Genomic DNA, 23,159 nt, shown 5'->3' on the forward strand with positions numbered 1-23,159 from the left:
CTTCTGAGAGATTCTAGGATTACATCCTATCAATACTATTAGCGTGTCTTGCAATGAAATCAAGAATGTTTCTCGGCTAATCCAGACATCTGGCTCCCTTTCTTACATGGTAAACATTATTAGCAAATTTGTTACCATTAAACTATCAACAGAGATAAAGCTCTTTTGCCAGCCCACCTCTTCCCTATACACACCACCACACTATCTTAGAAGATTGCTTCTCAACCCTGGCTGCACATGAGAATAACCTGGGGAAATTGCAAAAAATATCAACACTTAGGTCCCATCCTAAACTAATTAAATCAGAGCCTCTCAGAGCAGAATTGGGCATCAATATTTTGCAGAAGTTCCTCAGGTGATTCTTATGTGCAGTTGGAGCAGAGAATCACTAGCTTGGAGCAAAAATCCAAATTGGGTGAAAAAAGAATTGCAGTGCTAACGCAGACTAGAATCATCATCTGGTTTTAGGATGTTCTCTTTCTTAGTCCTAAAACATTCTCTTCCTGACCAATACAATGAAAATGCCTCATTGTTCATTCATACCTTGGTGTAAATTTTTGAAACTTAGTTCAACTCTCCTAATATGTCTGAGTTGCCCCAAACAAATTTTGTTTGCATAGCTCTCAGTGCAATATGTTATGATTAGGCAGGTGCCCTTGTGAAGTGGGAAGGTGGGTGATTGTACTCATAGATGGCTTCACATATCTGGCTGTTACTAGCTAGACTAGCCTAAGCTAAATGAAGACAATATTCACAAGTCTTAAAAATCAGATCATGTGCCAGGCTCGGTAGCAAACACCTGTTATCCCAGCAGCTTGGGAGGCTAAGGCAGGAGGATCACAAGTTCAAGGCCAGCCTCAGCAACTTAGCCAGGCCCTAAGCAACTTAGTGAGATCTTGTCTCAAAATAAAAAATAAAAAGATTTGGGGGGGGGCTGGGGTTGTGGCTCAGTGGTAGCGTGCTTGCCTAGCATGCCTGAGGCACTGGGTTCAATTCTCAGCACCACATACAAATAAGTGAAAATGAAAGTCTATCAACAATATAAAAAATATTTTTTAAAAAAGACTTGGGGATATGGCTCAGTGGTTAAGCACTCTTGGGTTAAATCCAAAGAAAGAAAGAAAGAAGGAGAGAGAGAGAGAGAGAGAGAGAGAGAGAGAGAGAGAGAGAGAGAAAGAGAGAGAGAGAAAGGAAGGAAGGAAGGAAGGAAGGAAGGAAGGAAGGAAGGAAGGAAGGAAGGAAGGAAGGAAGGAAGGAAGGAAGGAAAAGAAAGAAAGAAAAAGAAAAATCAGATCATGTGTGTAAAGACACTTGCACATGGGGGTAGAGTTGAGTGTGAGGTCCTTTGTTGGTCAATTGTCTCTCTATCCACCCTGAAACTTTGTGCCAGGGAAAGCCAAAGATGTTGAAGAAATGAGAGCTGTCTTTAGAATGGTCTACCGAAAGCCCATTCTGCAGATGGAGCATTGAAGCTTTAGTTTTCTTTCAAGCACAACATACATCCACACCTCTTATTCCCACACCTCCCCAACTTGACATTATAGCAGGAAGGATCTAGGGGCTGGTACCCAAGGGAGCTGTTTCTTCTTGTCACACAGGAATAGATGCTAAAAATCCCAGGGCATACAGCACAGACATGCAGCAGTAGAAGAATGAATCAAAGAAAATGGAAGGGTCTCCCCTCCAAAATATACCATGATCCACAGGAGAACCCCATTTGAATCGCCTGTTTTCTAGGGCTCCAAAGGACAGGGACCAATCCTGAGTGCAGTGACTGTAGAATCTCTAGCAGTTAGAAATATGCACTGCCCCTGCCCTCATTCCCAGGCAACCACACCACCTGGGAGCAGAAAGCAAAGAAACATGAAGGCTGCATGCTTCCACAGCCATGGCTTCCCCGCCCTAGGCAGACTGTTGAGTTGACTCTCTTTTGTTGAATCTGCACACCTTTTCAGTGCTGCAGGCCATGAACTGGAGTCCTCGAGGGGCAACACTGAGGATAACACTGTCTCAAGTACACTCTTTGTCTGCCTCTGTACATAGAACCCCATCAGAGGTGTAGCTTAGGCTGGGGAAGTAACAGGGGACTAGGACTAGTTCCCTAGGACTCCACTGAGGGAGTCTGGGAAGGGCCATCATTGGGAAACATCTCCTTGAAAGGTTCAATGTGAAGACTCTGAATTTATTAATTCATCTCTGTACTTAAGATGTAAAGAGATCTTGGTGATTATAAGAATAGCAACAACAGTGGTGGAACAGGTCGAGGTGATGAGGGTTTCGAGGTTCCTAAGCTTCCTTCCCAGCTAGACTTCTCTTAGCCCAAGCCATAGGCCCCCTCCAGTGCCTTTTCATCTATCCCTGCAATTAATTTCTCCCTTGCCATCCCCATGGTTCTACCCCCACCTCCCCAGGCCCCTATCTTTCCATGTCTTCCCCTCTCCCTTCTTCCAGAGGCTGACGTTTTCCCCTGGTGGGCACCATGAGCCCAACAGAGGCTGATAAATGCCCCAGGGGGCTTTTTGGTGCTCTCTTTGTATATGAGCTAAATAAGGACTAGCTCACAGAGGGTATTAAAGCATCCAAATAATCAAATCAATATTTTCTATAACATACCCAGCCAGCTTGACCACTGACATACTTCCGATGATCTAGAGGCCAAACAAAATGCCCAGATATGCTGGGGACATAGATTAGTAGAATGTTTGCCTAACATGTGTGAGCCACTGGGTTCAATCTCCAGTACTGCGCCCCCCCCAAAAAAAAACAAGAAAGAGAGAGAGACAGAGAAAGAGAGAGAGAGAGAGAGAGAGAGAGAGAGAGAGAGAGAGAGAGAGGAAAGAAAGATACTGCCCCCACCCACTGTTCCAAATAGTGTTGACTGTCTTCACTATTACAACTCAACTCTGATAGCCTGCAAGAAAGGTTCAGATGCAACTTCTATATCCTCATAGAAAGAGGTTCAGTAGCTGTCTCCTCAGATGTCAGCATGGCTCACTCCCTTGCCTGCTTCCATCCTTGTTATTCAAGTATCTTTCTTTCTTTTGCAGGGGTGAGGGATCAGGGTCTCACTAAGTTGCTTAGGGTATCACAGTTGCTGAGGCTGGCCTCAAACTTACAATCCTTCTGCCTCAGCCTCCCAAGTCCCCGGGAATACAGGTGTGTGCCACCATGCCTGGTGGTATCAAGTATCTTTCTTGAAGGCTCTCTCAGATGCATAATAAAAATGGCATTCTGCCTCTCTTCTCATCCACTCACATTCCTGATTCCCATTCTTGCTCTATTTTCCTTTTATTTTTTTTATTTATTTTTTTTTTAAAGAGAGAGTGAGAGAGGAGAGAGAGAGAGAGAATTTTTAATATTTATTTTTTAGTTCTCGGCGGACACAACATCTTTGTTGGTATGTGGTGCTGAGGATCGAACCCGGGCCGCACGCATGCCAGGCGAGCGCGCTACCGCTGAGCCACATCTCCAGCCCTCTATTTTCCTTTTAAAAAATATCTATTGATTGATTGCAGTTCTGGGGAATCAAACCTACAGCCTTATACAGCCTTGATTTTCTGGGGTCTAAGTCTACAAGCATTGTACCACTGAGCTACATCCACAGTTCTTGCACACTGGTAATCCCAGAAACTCTGGAAGCTGAGTCAGGAGGATCATAAGTTCAAGGTCAGCCTTGGTAACTTGGCAAGACTCTGTCTCTAAATTTAAAAATAAAAAGGGTTGGGAATGTAACTCAGTAGTAGAACATCCTAAATTCAATCCCCAGTACAAAAAAAAAAAAAAAAAAGGACCTGTTAATGCCAAGCCTGTGAGAGGCACCAGGGATTCCGTAGAGAAAAAGACAGGCACATTATCTTTGTGCTCCCAGGCCTCAAAGTCTGGAGGGGAGAAGGACGTATGTACTTATAAAGAAATTAGTAAAACTTTGGGCTGGGGATGTGGCTCAAGCAGTAGCGTGCTCACCTGGTATGCGTGCGGCCCGGGTTTGATCCTCAGCACCACATACAAACAAAGATGTTGTGTCTGCCGAAAACTAAAAAATAAATATTAAAAAAAAAAAAAGAAATTAGTAAAACTTTTTCTTTCTTTTTTCTTTTTTTTATTGGTTGTTCAAAACATTACATAGTTCTTGATATATCATATTTCACACTTTGATTCAAGTGGGTTATGAACTCCTATTTTTACCCCATATACAGATTGCAGAATCACATCAGTTACACTTCAATTGATTTACATATTGACATACTCATGTCTGTTGTATTCTGCTGCCTTTCCTATCCTCTACTATCCCCCCTCCCCTCCCCTCCCCTCCCCTCTTCTCTCTCTACCCCCTCTACTGTAATTCATTTCTCCCCCTTGTATTATTTTTCCCTTTCCCCTCCCTTCCTCTTGTATGTAATTTTGTATAACCCTGAGGGTCTCCTTCCATTTCCATGCAATAAGAAATTAGTAAAACTTATATGGAACCATGCACAGTGGCACACACCTGTAATCTCAGTGGATTGGGAGGCTGAGACAGGAGGATCACGAGTTCAAAGCCAGCCTCAGCAATTTAGTGAGGTACTAAGCAACTCAGTGAGACCTGTCTCTAAATATAAAATACAAAATAGGGCTGGGGATGTGACTCGGTGGTTGAATGCCCCTGAATTTAATTCTTGGTACCAAAAAAAGAAAAAGATTTTATTGAGATTGAGAGAAGTACATGAAAGAAAAATGTAGGGTACTGAGAGAACGAGACAGGATGGACTATCAAGTTAGATACAGTCGGGCTGGGGATGTGGCTCAAGTGGTAGCGCTCGCCTGGCGTGCCTGCAGCCCAGGTTCGATCCTCAGCACCACATACAAACAAAGGTGTAGTGTTCACCGAGAACTAAAAAAAATAAATAAAATATTAAAATTCTCTCTCTCTCTCTCTGTCCCCCTCTCTCTCTCACTCTCCCTTAAAAAAAAAAAGTTAAATACAGTCACTGTCAAAGGGGTCCTTTTTGTGACTTTTTTTTTTTTTTTTTTTTTTTTTTTTTTTTTTGGTGGCACTGGAAATTAAACCCAGGGCCTCACTCATGCTAGGCAGATACTCTACCTCTTATCTATATCCTCAGCCCTCATTTATTTTTATTTTGAGACAGGGTCTCAAGGCAGGATCTTGTCATCCTCCTTCCTCAGAGCCCCCCACCCCAGTAGCTGGGAGCATGTGCCACCTCATCCTGCTCCATGATATTTAAGCCCAAATTTATTTATTTTTTTTTATTTCAGGGGAGGGAAAACCCCATTGAGCAGCTCTTTGGGATGAGTGAATGTGATACCTAATATAAGAGTCCTTGAAGGAAAGAACAGGAAGAAACTTTTAGTCTAAAGTGTGGGTTCCCTCCCCACTCAACTACTTATTGGTCTTGAAAAAGTCACACAGCCTGGGTCCCTTTTTCCTCAACATTGCTTGTGTTAGATAAGTTTTGAAAGCGTTTGGTGTAAAAGGCACTCCTGGTGTTGCTCCAGGTGAGTGCCTAAGTACAATTCATTTTGCTTCACTGGGTGTGAACCGCCCACTGGCCAGAGTATCATGAAATAAGCATTTGTCCTCTGGTAGACTTAGACCCCAGAAAACCAAACATATTGCAAAGCCTGGTGCCACAGCAGAAGGAGCATTTCTGCATCTGTCCTGCTAGGGTGTCATCTGTGCTTCATTTGTGTCTTGAAAGATTTCTGGGAAGGTGCCTGGGACCATGGCTCCCCAAATAGTGTGAGGAGAAAGGGGAAGCCTCTTTTCAGCAGATGAGTCTCTACTGAGCTGTTGCCATCAGCTCTCACTGCTAGAACCTGTCCTGAGATCCAAAGGGAGACCTGCATCGTTGTCCCGATGATACCAACCGGGGGTCTAGAGACCAAAGTGGGATCCACCTGCTTACTGCTGGCCCCAGGACAGTCTGCGGTACCCGTGCAGGAGGCAGGAAGCAGGAAGAGAGACTGGTCCCGGGCCCACCTGAGGGCGCCGAGCTCTGTCTGGGGGCTTCAAGGAGCAGAAAACAGGAGAGCGGGAGAGAGAAAAGTTGGTGGACCGCAGCTCAGTAGAGACTGGGTTGTGGGCGCAAGGCTGCGAGGGCTCGAAGGGAGGGCAGGGAGGGCAAGAGGAGGAAGGGGCAGCGAGGAAGGCAGCGCCACGCACCCGAGCTGGCGGAGGGGAGGCGCCGGCGGCGCCCCTGGGGGCGGCCCGCGGGCGGGCGCGGGGCGGGGCGGCGGGCGGCGCTGTCAGTGCGAGGCGGCGAGAGGAATGCAGCGGCCCGAGGCCTGGCCACGTCCGCACCCGGGGGAGGGGGCCGCGGCTGCCCAGACCGGGGGCCCGACGTCGTCCGCCGGAGCCGGGGAGCCCTCGGGGCTGCGGGTACGGAGCAGGAGGGCGCGGGACGCGGGCGGCGGGGGAGCGAGGAGGGAGACAGCCAACTCACGACTGGCGGCGGGAACTTTGTGCCACCAATGACCAGCCCTGGGGAAGGGACCCGGGCCCAGGGAGGGGAGGAAATTTTCGTTCTGGCCCGGAGGCCTGTCCCGAGTCGGCCGGCGCGGAGTGGAAGTTGTAGGGGAACTCGGAGCAGTGATGGGGATTGACTGGGGGCGGGGACGGTGTAGGGATTCCGCTGGGAGGGGTGAGGAGTGGGGGACGAGTGGGCCCGGACTGAGTTTCCGTCGCCCGTGGGTGATGGCTGTGCTTCTGGAGCTTGGGGCCAGCTGGACGGAGGAGGCTCGGCGCCGCGGTCCCCCTGGCCTAGGTTCTGTGATACACTCCGACTCGGGCTCTGGAGCAGTCAGTGCATGACAGAACTTGGGCCAGGTAGGACTTTCTGCACCCAGCAGGCACAGCGCCCACCCAGGGCCTGCAGTGGAACATCTGTCTGGGAGTGGAGTGGGCCCATCTGTCTGGGAGTGGAGTGGGCCCATGTGGCACAGGGTTGGGCTGGAACCAGCTATGGACTGGAGGCTGGGGTCGCTGGAGCCTGAGGATGTATTCCTAGCTTTCCTCCCTGGTGTCAGTTACAGGAACCTTCCCTCTACACCATCAAGGCTGTTTTCATCCTAGATAATGATGGGCAACGGCTGCTGGCCAAGGTAACTACCCTCACCCTTTGGGACTCTGAACACACAGTAATACAGCCCCGAGAACAGAGGTCTCCACCCAACACCCAGCTGACTCCCTATATCTGGAGAGACTCTACTGTGGTCCCTGTGGTGCACAGCAGCTCCGGTTAGACCCTTCCAGAGGTCATTCTGTCCACCCTCTTGCCTTGTCAAGCTGCTGGACTTGACTATAGGGGGCATCTCCTCTGTTTCTACTTATGCTGCCTGCCTTGTCTTATCATCCTTCCACTGACCAGCTGGACCCCGGGCATGGGAAGTTTCCTCCCAAGAGGTCAGTGGAGTATTCAGCCTGGGGCCAAGGAGTCCTAGTCCCTAAACTAAATAAGGGACTTCCACTTTTGTTCTGCAAGTATGAAGGAATTAGTATAAGGATTTAGAACCAGGTGGGATTTTAGAAATTATATAATCCAACTCTTTTAATTTCACAGATGCTAAATGAGTTGCCTGAGGTCTTATTATTAATATTGTAACAGAGATCCAAACTCAGGTTTTTTTTTTTTTTCCAGTATTGGGAACTGAACCTACCTAAGAGCACTTTACCATTGAGTTTTTATTTTTCCCCAGTCTTTTTTATTTTTTATTTTGAGACAGGATCTCACTAAGTTGCCTAGGGCCTAGCCTAGCCAAGTTGCTGAGTTGAGGGAGGCTTTGAACTTATGATCCTCCTTCCTCATCCTCCCAAGTTCAAACTTGATTTTTATTTTATTTATTTATTTATTTTTACTAGGGATTGAACTCAGGGGCACTCGACCACTGAGCCTCATCCCTAGCCTTATTCTGTATTTTATTTAGAGACAGGGTCTCACTGAGTTGCTTAGCACCTTGCCATTGCTGAGGCTGGCTTTGAACTCTTGATCTTCCTGCCTTAGCCTCCTGAGGCACTGGGATTACAGACATTCACCACTGTGCCCACCTCAGACTCAATGTTGATTTAAAGCTCAGGGTGGCTTTTCTCTGGACACCTATTCAGTTATTTGGTATTCATCCTATGAACATGGCCTAGGTAAACCAAACTAGGATAATCCAAAAAGAAATTTCTACTATTGACACAATTAGCTGGAATAGAACTATAGCATCTAAATTAGCTATGAAATGCATTACAAATTTTTCATTTGTTTGAGGCTGAATTTTTTTTTTGTTTTCATAGCATTCAAATGAATTTGTTCATGACAGCAGGAGCCAGCAGAGAGACTGCTAACTTGCCTGCAGAGTACAAAGTGGCAAAATTTACATCCAGAAAATTGAAAGCTGAGCTAACCACACCTTGCCCTGGCAGATGGCCAAAGTGGATCAGCAATGCTAAAGCCCCCAGGGCTGCCTGCCCAGTAGACCCATCCATGTTACAGACTAAGAAATTGAGTCAGGGGGAGAGGCTTACCAAACTTAAACAAAACAAAACAAAACAAAATAAAAAAACCACATTGATTTAGTTATGGAATATGTGCTAGGAACTTCTCACTAGGTATTGAATCTTTGACACAACCTTGTCTGAAGCCAGATGATCATTGGTATTGAATATCAGCTATAACCCTTACCACCTTGAGATATTGGAAAGCCCCCCGCCCTTTTTATGGTGGTACTGGGGATTGAACCCAGGGGTGATTTTACCACTGAACTACATTTTAGTACATTTTTAAGATATATTTTTTAGTTGTTGATGGGCCTTATGATTTATTTATATATATTATATTTATATATGGAACTGAGAATGGAACCCAGTGCCTTACCTATGCCAGGCAAGTGCTCTACCACTGAGTTACAACCACAGCCCTCCAGTACTTTTTTATTTTGAGACAGGATCTCCCTAAGTTGCCCAGGCTGACCTCAAACTTGCAATTCTCCTGCCTCAGCCTCCCCAGTAGCTGAGATGATGGGCTTGCACCACTGCACCTGGTTTCTGACTTTCTCATGCCCCAGTTTCCTTATCTATAACTTAGCTGTATCTATGCTGGTTATTGTTTAGGGAAGATTCCTGACTTTGCCTACTTCTGTAGGCTCAGGTTAGTGTCAAAACAGTGTGACTTTAGTGACAATATTTAGGCTGGGGATATAGTAGGTAAAGCACTTGCCTAGAATGTATAAAGCCCTGGCTTCAATCCCCAGCACAGCAAAGAAAGAAAGAAACCAGGAAGGGGAGTCCAAAGAACCCTCAATAGTGTCTATTTTTTCTTTTTTTTTTGGGGGGGGTTACCAGGAATTGAATTCAGGGGTACTCGACCACTGAGCTGCATCCCCAGCCCTATTTTGTATTTTATTTAGAGACAGGGTCTCACTGAGTTGCTTAGCGCCTTGCTGTTTCTGAGGCTGGCTTTGAACTCATGATCCTCCTGCCTCAGCCTCCCAAGCTGCTGGGATGACAGGTGTGCACCACTGTGCTCTGCTATTTTGTCTTTCTTTATTTAGAATTTGCTTATGGGAACTAGGGTGCATTCAGGCATGGAGGATCATGAAAGGGAAACATGGCATGGCAGCAGGGTCCCACAGGGTCTGTCCACATCTCCTGCTCCCCACCCAGGAAGGAACGAGGCTTTGTGGAATGTTTTTTTGCCCCTTGTTCTCGTTCTCACAGTATTATGATGACACATTCCCATCCATGAAGGAGCAGATGGTTTTTGAGAAAAATGTCTTCAACAAGACCAGTAGGACTGAGAGTAAGTGTCCACCTCTTCCTTCTCTAGAACTCAAGAATACTGCTGTTCATCGCCTTCTGCATCTCCACACACATCTGTCCCTGTCCCAGCCTTCCGTACCCACAGGCCATTACCTTTTCTCCTAAAGCTGTCCATCGTCCCCTTGTCCACTGTTCTTCACTCCCTTCATCCAGGAACCCTCACTCTCCACACCCACCTCCCAGCACAGCCAGATCTCTCCACTGAGGAGGCCAACTGTGTTGTGGCACCCCGAACTTGGACCTGTTCTCAGGGAGTGGCACATGGTAGAGGGTGGATGGGAAGTCAACCTTGAACAGAGTTTGCTGACTCCTTAGCATGAGGCTGTCCCTAGAAATATAGCATTGGTGGGACCAAGGACACAGAGCAAGCAGCCTAAGGGTAGTGTCACTGATTCTGGTCTTTCATGGGCTCTTTGGGAGGGGAAGAGGAAAATAGAGGAAGAGACACAGAGTAGGAACTGGGAGGAGGGGCCACGTTGTTACCAGGCCAAGGTGACCAGAGCTAAAAGCCCTTCCACCTCTAGGTGAGATCGCATTTTTCGGGGGCATGACCATCGTCTACAAGAGCAGCATTGACCTTTTCCTGTATGTGGTGGGCTCATCCCATGAGAACGAGGTGAGTTCAGGAAGTTGGGGTGACAAGGTCTGGCTTGGAGTCTTGGGTGGAGGTGGGTTCTGGAGGCTCACCCTTGGTATCCCTCTTCTCGGTCTTGAGATAGGGAGGGACAGCCAAAATGGTTCTTTCTGAGATGATATGTATCTATAATGCCCCTTGAGTTCCTTTGGAACCAGAAATGAAGTCATCAAACCCTCTGCAGGGAGCATTGATTCTTTCTTAACTAGAGAAGCAGACATTCAGTGTCCCCCAGTTCAGACCCAGGGAAGTTGCCTGTTAGGTCAAACTACTGTCAGCCTCTAGCCGAGTACTGGAAGACAAGGGAGGGCTGCCCACTGCGGCCTACATGGTGGGCTCGGAGGTCTCCTTTGAGACTCTGGGCTCAGCTGTCTTCTTTTCCTCCTCCCACATCTGCCTTCCCTCAGCTGATGCTCATGTCTGTTCTCACCTGCCTGTTTGAGTCTCTGAGCCACATATTAAGGTGAGTGAGATTCTCTGCCCTCCAGGACCCCAGCCCCTAGGCCTTGGTTGTCCCAGAGGCAGGGTCCTTCCTCTCTGCTTTCCTCCTGAAATCCCTGCAAGCCCAGGACTAGAACCAGAGCATCTTTCACCAAGGCCCCTGACTTTTACCTGACCACTGTGGTGGCCACCCAGAGCAGAGCCACATGCAGGGTATAGTCCACAATTGAGTCTCCACATGCTAAGTGAGTGCCTGAGGTCATGAGTGTTAATATCATAACAGAGATCCAAACTCAGGGTTTTTGTCTTGAAGCTCCAGGTGGTTTTCCCAGCACCTCTATTCTGTTATCTGATCTCTGTGACCTGGGTAAACCAAACTAGGATAATTGAAAAATAAACAAGCACAGGTGACACAAATTAACCACAGCAGTGTGGGAGCACCTAAACCAGCTATGAAGTGCACTGGGGCTCCCATGGTGGGCGTGTGGATTTCAGTGCCCAAAGTGAGGGAGGCTGGGCAAGGTGGGGCTTCGGGAAGCAGACCTACCCTGTGCTCAAGAGTCCTTCACACAGGGGCTGGGGTTGTGGCCCAGTAATAGAGAGAGCACTTGACTGGCATGTGTGAGGCCCTAGGTTCAATCCTCAGCACCACATAAATTAAATAAATAAAGGTATTGTGTCCATCTACAACTAAAGAGTATATTAGAAAAAAAAAAAGAATCCTTTGCACAGGCTCTTGCCCTCAGAGCCCTTAACATTCTCCTTCTTGTCCTTATTGGGGAGAGGGGTGGTCATCGAGGCAGTCTTTAGAGAGAGAGGGTCTGCCTCGCCTAGATAGAGACTCAGTTCCTGGTTCCTGCTGGCCTTGGGGAAGCTCAGGAGCTTGTGTCTACCCTCAGGAAGAATGTGGAGAAGCGCTGGTTGCTGGAGAACATGGATGGAGCCTTCTTGGTGCTGGATGAGATTGTGGATGGCGGGTGAGGAAGGGCTGGAGAGAAGAGGGAAGGGCTGGGGATACTCACAGCAAGAGGGTCTTTGTGGGCCATCAGTCAAGATTGCTCCCAGTACATTGTCAGGCTCTCTGGCCAACTCTCACTCGCTTCCCCCAACATATGCCCAGTGATCCCACGCACCCAACCTTTCCCCTTAATCCCACCTCACTCCTAAGGATGGAGGTTGATGTCAGTGTTAGCCAAAGTCAAGCCAAATAAGAAAGTTACCTAGCTGAGGCTGTAGCTCAATGGTAGAGTACTTGCCGCCTAGCATGTGCATGGCTCTGGATTCCATCCCCAGCACTGAACACTAAAAAAAAAAAAAAAGGAGATGATGCTTGCCAGAAATCCCAGGAATTTGGGAGGCTGAGGCAGGAGGGTCACAGGTTCAAGACCAGCCTCAGCAAATTAGTGAGGTCCTAGGCAACTTAGTAAGGCCCTATCTCAAAATAAATAAAAAGGGCTGGGGGTGTAACTAAAAAAAAAAAAGAGAGAGAGATTATCCTGATATCAACCTATGGCAGATGGTTAATAGGCAGGGTTTAGGGAAATCCATTTTGATCTCCAGGGTCCAGAAGAAGCATAGACATTTGTTTCTCTGGAAGGATTTCAGATGGTCTACTAGACCCCATCCATTCCCCTTTCAGAGCTCCATTCCAACACAGCTAGATGCATGACCTGGGCCAGTTACTCATTCTTACTGAACCTTACTGTCCCTGTCTTTAAAATGGGATGGTGAGGAAACTAAGCTCATTTGGTGAGTGCTGTCTCCTGTTGCTGTGCCAATGAGCCCAGGAACCCTTATGAGAAAAGTTAGTTAGTGGCTTTCCCCTAATGGGAAGAGGGGACCATAATCAGGGAGAAAAAGAAGTTCTGACTCTAGGGCAAAGGGTAACAGAAAATTCTTAAAACAAACAGTCCCAGAGATTATGCTCTTCCCAAGGCACAGTCCCACCCTTCCTGGGGGTCGGGGGCTATAGTTCCTGGAAATGCCTCCCTCCCCCTGTGACTATTGCCTGCCTGCTATACTGCTCCACCTTGTGCTGATTGCTGGGACCTAAATGTGACCGGAGGTAGACTAGGTTTTGTGGAGCTGAAAGTGTATAGATTGTGGCCTGAGTATAAGCTCCTTAAGTTCCCCAGGATCTGCCACTGCCGAGCTCACCTCCCTGTCAGGGAAAACCAGGAAGCACCTACCAGGGAGGTGGCCCCTGAGGGAATGCTCTGCCTTTATGGATTCCAACGCCTCTGGCTAGAGATCCTGGGAAGAAGCTTCTGGGAAATGTTTATTTCCATTGGTTTGGTAAAAAAGAAAACCAAACTTCTGCCCTGGAGGACCTTTACCAGGTAAGAAGGAACACTCAGTGGCTGCATCTCTGTACCACCACAGTGGCGAGCCCTCCTACCCCATGCACCCTGCACACTACCACAAACAGTTCCTTAGCACCTCCAGTGCCTCATGAGTGTCCATCCCTTGGCTGAGAAAAGCCTTAATATTTAGGTCTATCAGAAGAAAGGGTAGATTCTGATTTTTAGATTCCATTTCTCTTATGTCCAGCATGACCCATGGCATGAAATAATAGTGAGATAAGAGAGGAATCTCCCCCAAGGGCCTTCCTTTTTTTCACTGTAGCTCAGTCTTTCTACAGGGAATTCATCCCTAGACCCAGGTAGTGAAGTAAACTTTGAAGAGCTCTGAGTTTGTGAGTCCTTGCCTTTTTTTTTTGTACTGGGGATTGAACCCAGGAGCACTTTACCAATGAGCCACCACATCTCCAGCCCTTTTTGTTTTTTATTTAGAGACAAAGTATTGCTAAGTTGCTTAGGGCCTGGCTAAGTTGCTGAGACTGGCTTAAAACTTGCAATTTCCTCCTGCCTCATCCTCCCAAGCAGCTGGGATGACAAGTGTGTGCCACCATGCCTGATAACACCTGATCATTCTAAATTGGTATGCCCCACTTCACAGTTATTGCCCAGTGATGACCAAGGGTATGAACCACAGTAGGTGAGGCAGAGCTGAGGGTCTTCTGTGTCGAGAGAGAGGTGTGACTTGAGGGTCATCCATGGGAAGGAACCCTGGAGGGGAGATTCTACAGGTGGAAGAGAGGGAAGCTGCTTGTCTGGGAGAGGAGGCAGAGGAAAGAATCACATCTCCAATCCCCCGCACCCCCGGTTTTTCTCTCATCTTGCAGTGTGATTCTGGAAAGTGACCCTCAGCAAGTGATCCAGAAAGTGAATTTTAGGGTAAGTCTTCCCTCACCCCTCCTCACTACCATCTCTTCCAGGTTGCCCTTCCTGTCCGCCCACTTCCCATCTTCCCTGGGCATGGGTCTGCCAGGCCCCAGGTAGTGGAAGCCAGAGTTCCTTGGCAGAGGCCATCCCCTGAGCCATTGCATTTGCTAGGGTCAGGGTGGGTGGGTGGCAGCTTGTTGCTAAGACAGATCTTCTTGTCCTCTGCTAAACAGGATCACAATCACCTCCCCACCCTCTCTCTTGGGAAGTATAGGTAGGGAAATATGTGATTCCTCAAAAGGATGCCTGGTGGCTACCTTGGCCTTGAGATTGACTTGGGGAAGTGGACAGAATCTCCTTGCCTATTCTGACTTTCTTGTATCTTGAAGAAACCTTGCCTTCCATCTTCATTCCCCTTCACTCCCTCACCCTCCATGTACCATAGAAAGATCCCAGGGGTCTTGACTTCCAAATGACAGGCTGAAGGACTTCTGCTAACTAGAGATACAGGTGCAGTTCTGGACCACACTCACCACTGCTCTCTCAACCCCCAAGTCCCTCTCCTTCACCTCTCTGTCCCAACAACCTCACCATGGCCTAACCCCTCCCTTTGATTCTGCTTCCCTGCAGGCAGATGACAGCAGCCTAACTGAACAGAGTGTGACCCAGGTAGGCCCCTGCATCTGCCTTTAATAGAGATGTGCTAAAAGAGAGAAGGAGAACTGAGGAACCCAGGGGATGCTATCAAGGCCAAGAGACCAGGGGTGCAGAAAGGAAGGGATTAAGCCATGATGGGCCATCTTAGAGTCAGTGGAGGCTGCCAGGTCTCTGGGGTAGGAGAGTTGCATATAAGGGATGAAGGGACACTTTGTCATCTGCTCACTTGTCTGCTGGCCTGGTTCAATTGGATCAAACTTGAAATGAACTGCCTACCTTGGTGATGGCTGGGTCACTTGTTCCCTCAAAGCAATGTGTGAGCTCAAACCCCAATGCTCCCCCAACTTGGAAAGGATACCAACTAGGACTTTGCCTCCAAACCCCACCCTCACCATTTAGGCTCCTCACTGGGATTGTTAAGGGCCGTTTATTTGTTTGGGTTTTGTTTTTTATTTGTTATGTTGAGAACTGAACCCAGGGTCTTGCACATGCTAGATAAGTGCTCTAACACTCAGTTACATCGCCACCCTTCCCGCCCCTCCCAGTTCTTTTTAAAATTTTATTTTTTTTGGACAGGATTTTGCTATATTATTAAGGCTGTCCTTGAACTTTTGATCCTCTTGCCTCAGCCTTCTGAGTAGCTGGGATTACAGGAGTAGACCACTATATCTGTCCAGCTCCTTTTTTTTCCTTTTTTTCTTTCTTTTTCTTTTTTTTGAGATGGGCTCTCCCTATGTTGTCACAGGCTGGTCTTAAACTCTTGGGTTCAAGCAATTCTTCTTCCTCAGTCTCCTGGAGCACATGGGCTATAGTCATGTGCTACTGCACCCAGCTTTGTTGAAGGACTCTTTTTTTTTTTTTTTTTGGTGGGGGATTAAACCCAAGGATGCTTAATGACTGAGTCACATCCCCAGCTCTTTTTTTATTTTGAGAATAAGTGCTAAGCTGCTTAGGGCCTCACTAAGTGGCTGAGGCTGGCCTCGAACCTCTTGTCTTAGCTTCCCAAATTGCTGGGATTATAGGCATGCACCACCATACCTAGCTGTTAAAGGACTCTTAAACTCATAAGATCTAACTCTCCCAGCTCATCACTTGTCACCTTGCCTCTGAAGGACCTGGCTAGGGAAAAGCCCACTCCCACCATACACCTACATGATCCTATTGGCTGACTTCCTTGACCTCTGTTCTGTCTGCTCACAGGTCCCTCTGCTCAGACTAATCCTGCTTCTGTGGAGCTTCATGCCCTGGCACTAACCACTCCTACTCTGGTGGCCCTACTGAGAAAGGCCTGTGCCCACCAATGGGGAGCCCCAGGTGTGGTGCCCATTTTTCTGCACTACTCTCAGCACTTCCTCTGCCCTCTGGTTCCCCATGTATCCTCATGGCCTGCTGGAATTAATGCAGTTGCATGGCAATTTTCTGGGCAGAAGAGGTTGGAGGCAATAAGCAGAGCAGATGAGAAAATAAGCGCTCCTATGAGGCATCTCAGGTTGTCCTACCTTAACACCTAATGTTGGGTGACCTAGGGCAAGTTACTCAACCTCTCTGGATAACACATAATAAAAGGACCTCTTCAGAGAGTTTTTCAGAGAGTTAATCAAACAGGCTACTACAAGGAAAGCTCCCATAGCTTCTAGTGAGCCATACATGCTCAGCAAATAACCATTACCACTTTTCCAGAGGGCCAAAGAATGAAGACAAAGCACTTTTTTTAGATGTTGATGGGCCTTTATTTTATTCCTTTATTTATATGTGGTGCTAAGAATCAAACCCAGGGGCTGGGGATGTAGCTCAAGCGGTAGCGCGCTCGCCTGGCATGCATGCATGCGGCCCAGGTTCGATCCTCAGCATCACATACAAAGATGTTGTGTCTGCCGATAACTAAAAAATAAAAATATTAAAAAAAAAAGAATCAAACCCAGTGCCTCACACATGCTAGGCAAGTGCTCTATCATTGAGCCACAACCCCAGCCCAAAGACAAAGCACTTTTAATGAAATTCTTGAGTGAAAAGGAAAGTGCAGGTAGTGAAATAGGGAATACAAATGAACAGAAATTTAGATTCCCCTAGGATAATAAGAGGAACCCCAACATGCCCCAGAGAGTTGCAGGAGGAAGAGAGATACACAGAGTAGAATCTACCTTCTTTTAAGGAAAAGAGGCTTAATGGCTGGAGAGACAATCTAAAGGACACCTGGGGACCCTGCTGTATTGGCACTGGGTATTCACAGTGCTACAGATTTGTGTACATACTGGACCCAGACTGCTTCCTCAGAAGGTGGCCAAGGCAGGGTCTGGCCCACCCTTTTCCAGCTGTGCCACATCAGCCGTGGACTGGGTGGAGTTGAGAACACACTGCTAGCGGAGACCAGAGCTAGTGGGTTGCTGAGGTGTCAGGTGACTAAGCCCAGTATCTGGGGACAGGAATTCTCATGGCATGGCATGGCATGGGGGAGGTAGGGGCCACTGCCACATCCAGGGTTACAGATGCAGGAACCAGAGAGCTGGGCAGGGTTGGGCCTGAGGTGGGAGCTGGCTGCTGCCAGTTGGACCTGCCCTATCCTTTCTGCCTTGATGTCTGGCCCCAGATAGAGAAGAGCTGCTGCCACCTAGTGACCAAGGTTGCAGGGGCGCCTGGGGACCCTGTAGAACTTTTCACAGCCAGTTTAAAGGTATTTGACATTCTCCCCACTTCTTTCTCTCAACCTCCTACACCCCATCCCAGGTTCTCCAGTCTGCCAAGGAACAAATTAAATGGTCGTTACTGAAATGAAGGCTCTGGATTCAAGGCTTCCTTCCCCAAGAGAACCATTTCCCCATTCCTAGCAAAAGCCCAAGGGGCAGAAGAAACCCTTCTGCCTTCCCAGGCCTCCCTCAGAACTGACCCTTGAGGAATTGGGCGAGGGATTCTGAGAAGCAAAGGGTTGGCCCCTGCTCGGTTATCCCTTCTCAGCGCCCTGGCCTGCCCTGGGCCATGGGAACCAGCTGAGCTGCTTTGCTCAGAACTTCTCCTAGACTTTTGGAGTCAGGGCCCTAATAAATCTGCTTTGTCTCCTGCCAAGGGTCTCCTCCTTTCTTGGCCTGGGAGGGGTGTGTGTGTTCAGACAAGGGCTTCTGGGCTTTCTGCGGCTCCTCTTGGGTACATGAGGCACATCTTCAAGATATCCAAACCCGGGGCGGATGTATCCCTGTACTTGCCTGTTTGGGAAGAGAACGGGTCACGGGAAAGGGACTATTTAGTATAGTAAGGGGATGCATCACTGATACCCCGGGGTATCATACGCGGCGGGCGGGGCTGGATCTGACTAAGTAACACCGTGAGAGTGACAGCGGCAGGAATGAAGCATACTCTGAGAAAGAGCAAAAGATGGTACCCCTACTTTTTGTGTACGGTACACACCGCGCAGCTCCGCTGGAGATTCCAAGTCATTTTTTCCATTCCTGGCTTCCAAAAAGGGAATAGGGCTTCCTCTGACAAACTGAGAAACAGCATGGCTGTTTTTCTTGGCATGCCGGGGACCGCGGAATTCCTACTGTGGCAAACAGCCTGGGCACTAGAGCCCGGCAAGCTTGCAGGCTCCGACCGAATGCCGGGGGCGAGGACGCATCGGCAAGAACCTGGTGTGTGTGTGTGTGTGTGTGTGTGTATGTGTGTGTGTTCCGTGTCCAGAGCACCTGGTGCTCTCTAAGCCTGTGAAGAATTGGGGATCCAGAGGGGAGAGGACGAAAAGGGATTTCCAGGGCCAAACTGGAAGGATGGTGACGGACAACCTTTCTGGGCAACTTTCCTTCTCTGTCCCGGTCCCAGAACCTGTGGTTTCTCCTGGTCTTTCTCCGATGCGTGCACTTCCTGCGTTCCTGTACTATCATACCGAGGCCGCCTCCAGCTGTATCCCAAGGCAGCTAGTTTCCCTCCAGCCCTTGCAGGCTGCAGCGGTTTCGTCCCACGCCCCGCCCTTGGAGGAGCCTGGCTTGGTGGGAAGCCCCGCCCCAGGACAGCATCCGCAATCCTACAGCGGCACCTAGAGGGAAAAACGCGAACCGTGCTCCTGCTGGTCTTTTGCCCTAACTCCTCCCCTAGGTCTTGACAGACCCTTGCTCTGGGTTGGTCTCAAACACAAGCAACAGGGCGTTGCCCTAGCAACCAGCACGCGTGACCCACCCTGTGAGTTCTGCACCAGCGTGGGTACAAGAATTTCCGCCAGCTGCTAAAGAAAGAGACTAGACTTGGGTGTCGATAGAAGCGGTCCCTGTGGTTGTCACGTCCTACACTATTTATATTGGATTCGACGATTTCTGTAATTTGAGAAAAATGGCAAAGATACAGCAGTGCAAACATATGCATTGTAAAACTCTGTGCACACAACCCTTTCCAGTAAATAATGTAAAAAGTCAACTCTAAAGGCGGGGACTGGAGGAGTATGCAATTAAACTGGAGCTCAGGGACCAGAGAGGCGACAGGAAAGAAGAAATTCTCCAGAAATACTTTGGCAAATATGAGGCCACACCCAGTGTTTGGCTCCATCCACCGCCCCTAAGCGACCACAAGGACGGGAAGGGCAAGTCGCTTCCTGGCAACCCGACCCGGGCCCTGCAATTTCAATAGTACAGAAACGGGAATGGAAAAGGACAGTCAAAAGACTGGCACTTCACGCAAACTGTCTAGCCGAATCCTGTGAACAACACAGTGTCTTCACCGTTCTACTCAGGGGGCCATTGAGGTTCTGAAAAGCTCAAGGGTTTGTGGCAGATTCTGCAGAACCAGGCCGGTGGGGCACTGCTAGGGACAGGTGGTTTTCCCGCGCGCCTTGCCTTCGGGCTGTCGGAACCCCTCGCCCATCCAGGGACTGATCTGGGTTAAGAGGAGGGAGCCGAGGGGGCATGGTAGGATGGAAAGGCGAACAGAAAGTTGTCCTCGCTTGCTACGGCTAAAGGGCGTGGTGGTGCAAGGCGATGGAGGGGAGGGGTCAGCGCAGAGAGGACTGCATAGAGCGATCGGAGGAACTGGAAGAACAGGAGGGTGGGAGGATCCCAAGTTTGCAGTCCTGGCCTTCTGAGGGCGGAGACCGAGACCCAGTTGGGGCTGGTGGGGGTCGTGGGCGGTAGCGTCCCTGGCCCCTTCTTAGCTCCCGCAACCGGGCGGAGCCGCCAGGACGGCGCGCCTGGCCAGTCGCCCAGAGCTCTGCCCGCTGGCACCAGCTTCCCACAGAAAGCCTCATTAGTGCTGCCACAGGCCGGAGCCGGCGGGCGCGGAGGCGAGCGCCGAAGACCCGGTTTCGGGAAGGGCGGTCGGCGGTTCCGGGCGGGGGCGGCCTCCCGGGCCCGCCTTACCGTCTCCACCCCTTCCCCTGGTCCCATTCTTTTTTTCCCTCTGTGCCCTCGTGGACTCCCAATGGGTCCCGAGTGTTTGCTGGGATGGGAGCCTCCCCTTTCTCCAGCTGAACTGGCACCAGGACACAGTAGGAACGGAGACCCCAGGGGGTTAGGCTCGCAGAAACACTGGCCCAGAGACCTGGCGCTGGACGTGTTGCTAGCCACACTCAGACCCAGCTGTGGACACACCAGGGGCAGCCTGCCCCTCGAACCCTTTTTATACTACCCGGAGACGGCTGACCCTGACCGCCTGCCAACACACACACACACACACACACACACACACACACACACACACACTCCAAAGCGACTTGTGGGGCCCACTGCCTTCCGCCAATTGGCTGGCAGGAAGGCAGGGCTTGTCCGATTGGCTCGCGTCCAGACAGTGATGGATGGCTCCCTGACGACTGGACCAAGGGTGTGATGGGGTCTTTGCAGGAAAGCGCAGCTGGGATTGGTGGAGGTGAGGCCTGTAGCATGGGGGTTCAGAGGAGCACACCTGAGGCTCCGACTTTCTTAAAGTCTGGAACCCTCTTTGAAATACTACAATGTATGGGAAAAGAAGAAGGAAAAACAAAAGTACTCATCTCTAAATTCCTAGTAGATACCCTTTAACTCTGGAACCTGATGTAGACAATGGGGGGATAGTTTACCCAAAGCAGAGTGGGCACAACTCTTCCTTTTCCTTCCAATCTGGGTCTCAAGAATCAACAACAAATATTGTTGCAGGTACTGGGGGGAAAGTGAGAGACTGATGAGGTATCACAGTGGGATGGGGCTGGGAAATTGAAAGGAGGGATGGCATTTGAGAGAGGTTTCAAGACAGATGTGTCCCCCACTCACAGTGCTAGGGATCAAATCTAGGGTCTCACACTTGCTGGGCAGGTGCTGTACCACAGACCTACACTTCCAGTCCCTCAATGTAGAAATCTTTAAAAATAAAAGTGTTCTGCCAGGCTCAGTGGCACATGCCTGTAATCCCAGCGGCTCAGGAGGCTGAGGCAGAAGGATGGAGACTTCAAACCCAGTCTCAGCAATTTAGCTAGGCCCTAAGCAACTCAGCGAAGACCCTGTCTCTAATAAAATATAAAAGGGGGCTGTGAATGTGCTTTGGTGGTTAAGTGCCCCTGGATTCAATTCCTGCTTCAAAAAAAAAAAAAGTGTTCTATATCTTTTTTTTTTTTTTTTTAGAAAACCAGTTTTATTGCGCTTTTTTTTAAAAGAGAGAGAGAGAGAGAGAGAGAGAGAGAGAGAGAATTTTAATATTTATTTTTTAGTTTTCGGCGGACACAACATCTTTGTTTGTATGTGGTGCTGAGGATCGAACCCGGGTCACATGCATGCCAGGCGAGCGCGCTACCGCTTGAGCCACATCCCCAGCCCCAAGTGTTCTATATCTTTAATGCACAGAGTTTATGCAGGAGTGTGCTGTTTCCTGTAGGAAAATATTTTTCTTTTTAATAAAAAATGATAGAGTGTGTGCCACTATAAGGTCCCCAAGGCCCTGGATTCCTCCTTCTGGGATTACAGGTGTGCACCACCCTGCTGAGTCTGTTTCTGAATCTCTTCCTCAACTAATGTGAGGATCCAAAGAAATGAGAGTCATTATGAAACACATGTAGAATGTGTCTGTACACATGGACAGATGCCATCCCTCTGAAGGGACTCTTTGGTAAGAAAAGCAATATTGATGATAATAATAAAATCAACTTCTCTCTTGGAATGAAACCTTTTAACAGAATTCACTAACTGGCTGATCTGAGCCAGGAACCTTACTGAGGGTTGTTGGGAGCTTCTGAGATTAATTGGGAGTGCAATTTCTTTTTTCTTTTTTTTTTTTTTGAGAGAGAGAATTTTTAATATTTATTTATTTATTAGTTTTCGGCGGACACAACATCTTTGGTTGTATGTGGTGCTGAGGATAGAATCCCGGGCTGCATGCATACCAGGCGAGCACGCTACCGCTTGAGCCACATCCCCAGCCCAAAGGGAGTGCAAATTCTGGAAAAAGAGTTGTGTATGTATATAAGGAAAAATATAAACATTCACAGAGGAGATGGAGTATTACAGAGTACTGACAGAAAGCGATGGAGCCACTAGAAAAGGAGCACAGCATATGCAAAACAAAGAAGTGTGGGATCCCAATTTTGTTTAGGGCATTGCAGGTTGGAGAATGTACTTCAGTGATGTATGTCTGTTTGAGAATGTGTGTCCACCAGGTCGGACTTAACAGGAGGATTCTCCCTAGACAGGCTGTAAATGGATCACAGTGGGCAATGAACACAGAACAATGCTACTTACTGAGTTGACTACTGTTCACAGCCTAACAATGCTACTGTCCTCAAAACAACCAAATGAAGTAGACATTGTTAGTCTTCTTTTTACCAATGAAGGAACAGAGGTCTGAGAGTTTGGATAATCTGTCTCAGGGCACAAAGGTGAGATTGAAACCTACGTGGGTCCTACCATGTTGCCCATAGCTCTTCGCCCCAATCCCAGATTAAGGATCTTGGCTTGTATTCTGAAGGTAATAGGAAGCCACAGAATATTTTCAAACTGTTAAGTAATATAAAATCTGTTTTGAAGAAGGAACTCTGCCAGTGACATGGAACATGGATTGAACAGGAATTTGGGGTCAGTTTATGATAGAGAAGAAAATCTTTTTATTGCTACTTCTCATTCTTTTTTGGGGGGGGTACTGTGGATTAAATTCAGGGGCACTCGACCACTGAGCCACACCCCCAGGCCTATTTTGTATTTTATTTAGAGACAGGGTCTCACTGAGTTGCTTAGTGCCTCTCCATTGCTGAGGCTGGCTTTGAACTTGAGATCCTCCTGTATCAGCCTCCTGAGTCACTGGGGTTATAGGCGTGCACCACTGTGCCCAGCCTACTTCTCATTTTTTATCAAAAACAACATCCTCCAGCCTGATTGATGACTTTTGCCACCAAGCAACTTGCGAAACTCAAGTCTACTCTCAGAGTTTGAAGAGTTGGTGTCATTGAATTAATTCAGATAATTATAGGCAATCA

The 23,159-nt window shown here is 48.4% G+C and overlaps 1 protein-coding gene across 3 annotated transcripts; it reads left to right on the forward strand.

The window, feature by feature from the left end:
* Window positions 1–6,239: 6,239 nt before the first annotated feature.
* On the forward strand, window positions 6,240–17,811 carry Copz2 (coat protein complex I subunit zeta 2). 3 transcript variants are annotated; one of them, XM_026387013.2, is made up of 9 exons: window positions 6,240–6,376; window positions 7,024–7,098; window positions 9,698–9,779; window positions 10,324–10,415; window positions 10,841–10,896; window positions 11,774–11,851; window positions 14,059–14,110; window positions 14,729–14,767; window positions 17,480–17,811. In XM_026387013.2, exons 1-9 carry the CDS (start codon window positions 6,266–6,268, stop codon window positions 17,525–17,527), a joined length of 633 nt encoding a protein of 210 aa, XP_026242798.2. In that variant the 5' UTR covers window positions 6,240–6,265; the 3' UTR covers window positions 17,528–17,811. The 3 variants fall into 3 exon arrangements, with proteins under 3 accessions (XP_026242798.2, XP_026242799.2, XP_026242800.2); XM_026387014.2 differs by having other exon boundaries at window positions 7,030–7,098; XM_026387015.2 differs by lacking the exon at window positions 11,774–11,851.
* Window positions 17,812–23,159: the final 5,348 nt, after the last annotated feature.

The sequence above is a fragment of the Urocitellus parryii genome, chromosome 7 (genome assembly GCF_045843805.1).
Source record: "Urocitellus parryii isolate mUroPar1 chromosome 7, mUroPar1.hap1, whole genome shotgun sequence".
Taxonomy (NCBI): Eukaryota; Metazoa; Chordata; class Mammalia; order Rodentia; family Sciuridae; genus Urocitellus; species Urocitellus parryii.

What these genes read in the sequence shown, in the direction of transcription:
- Copz2 (XM_026387013.2), top strand. Translation starts at nt 6,266, where the DNA reads ATGCAGCGGCCCGAGGCCTGGCCACGTCCGCACCCGGGGGAGGGGGCC. An exon ending in TCCAGAAAGTGAATTTTAGG is followed by an intron (nt 14,111 to 14,728) that starts GTAAGTCTTCCC and finishes GCTTCCCTGCAG; the next exon opens with GCAGATGACAGCAGCCTAAC. An exon ending in CTGAACAGAGTGTGACCCAG is followed by an intron (nt 14,768 to 17,479) that starts GTAGGCCCCTGC and finishes ACCCCATCCCAG; the next exon opens with GTTCTCCAGTCTGCCAAGGA.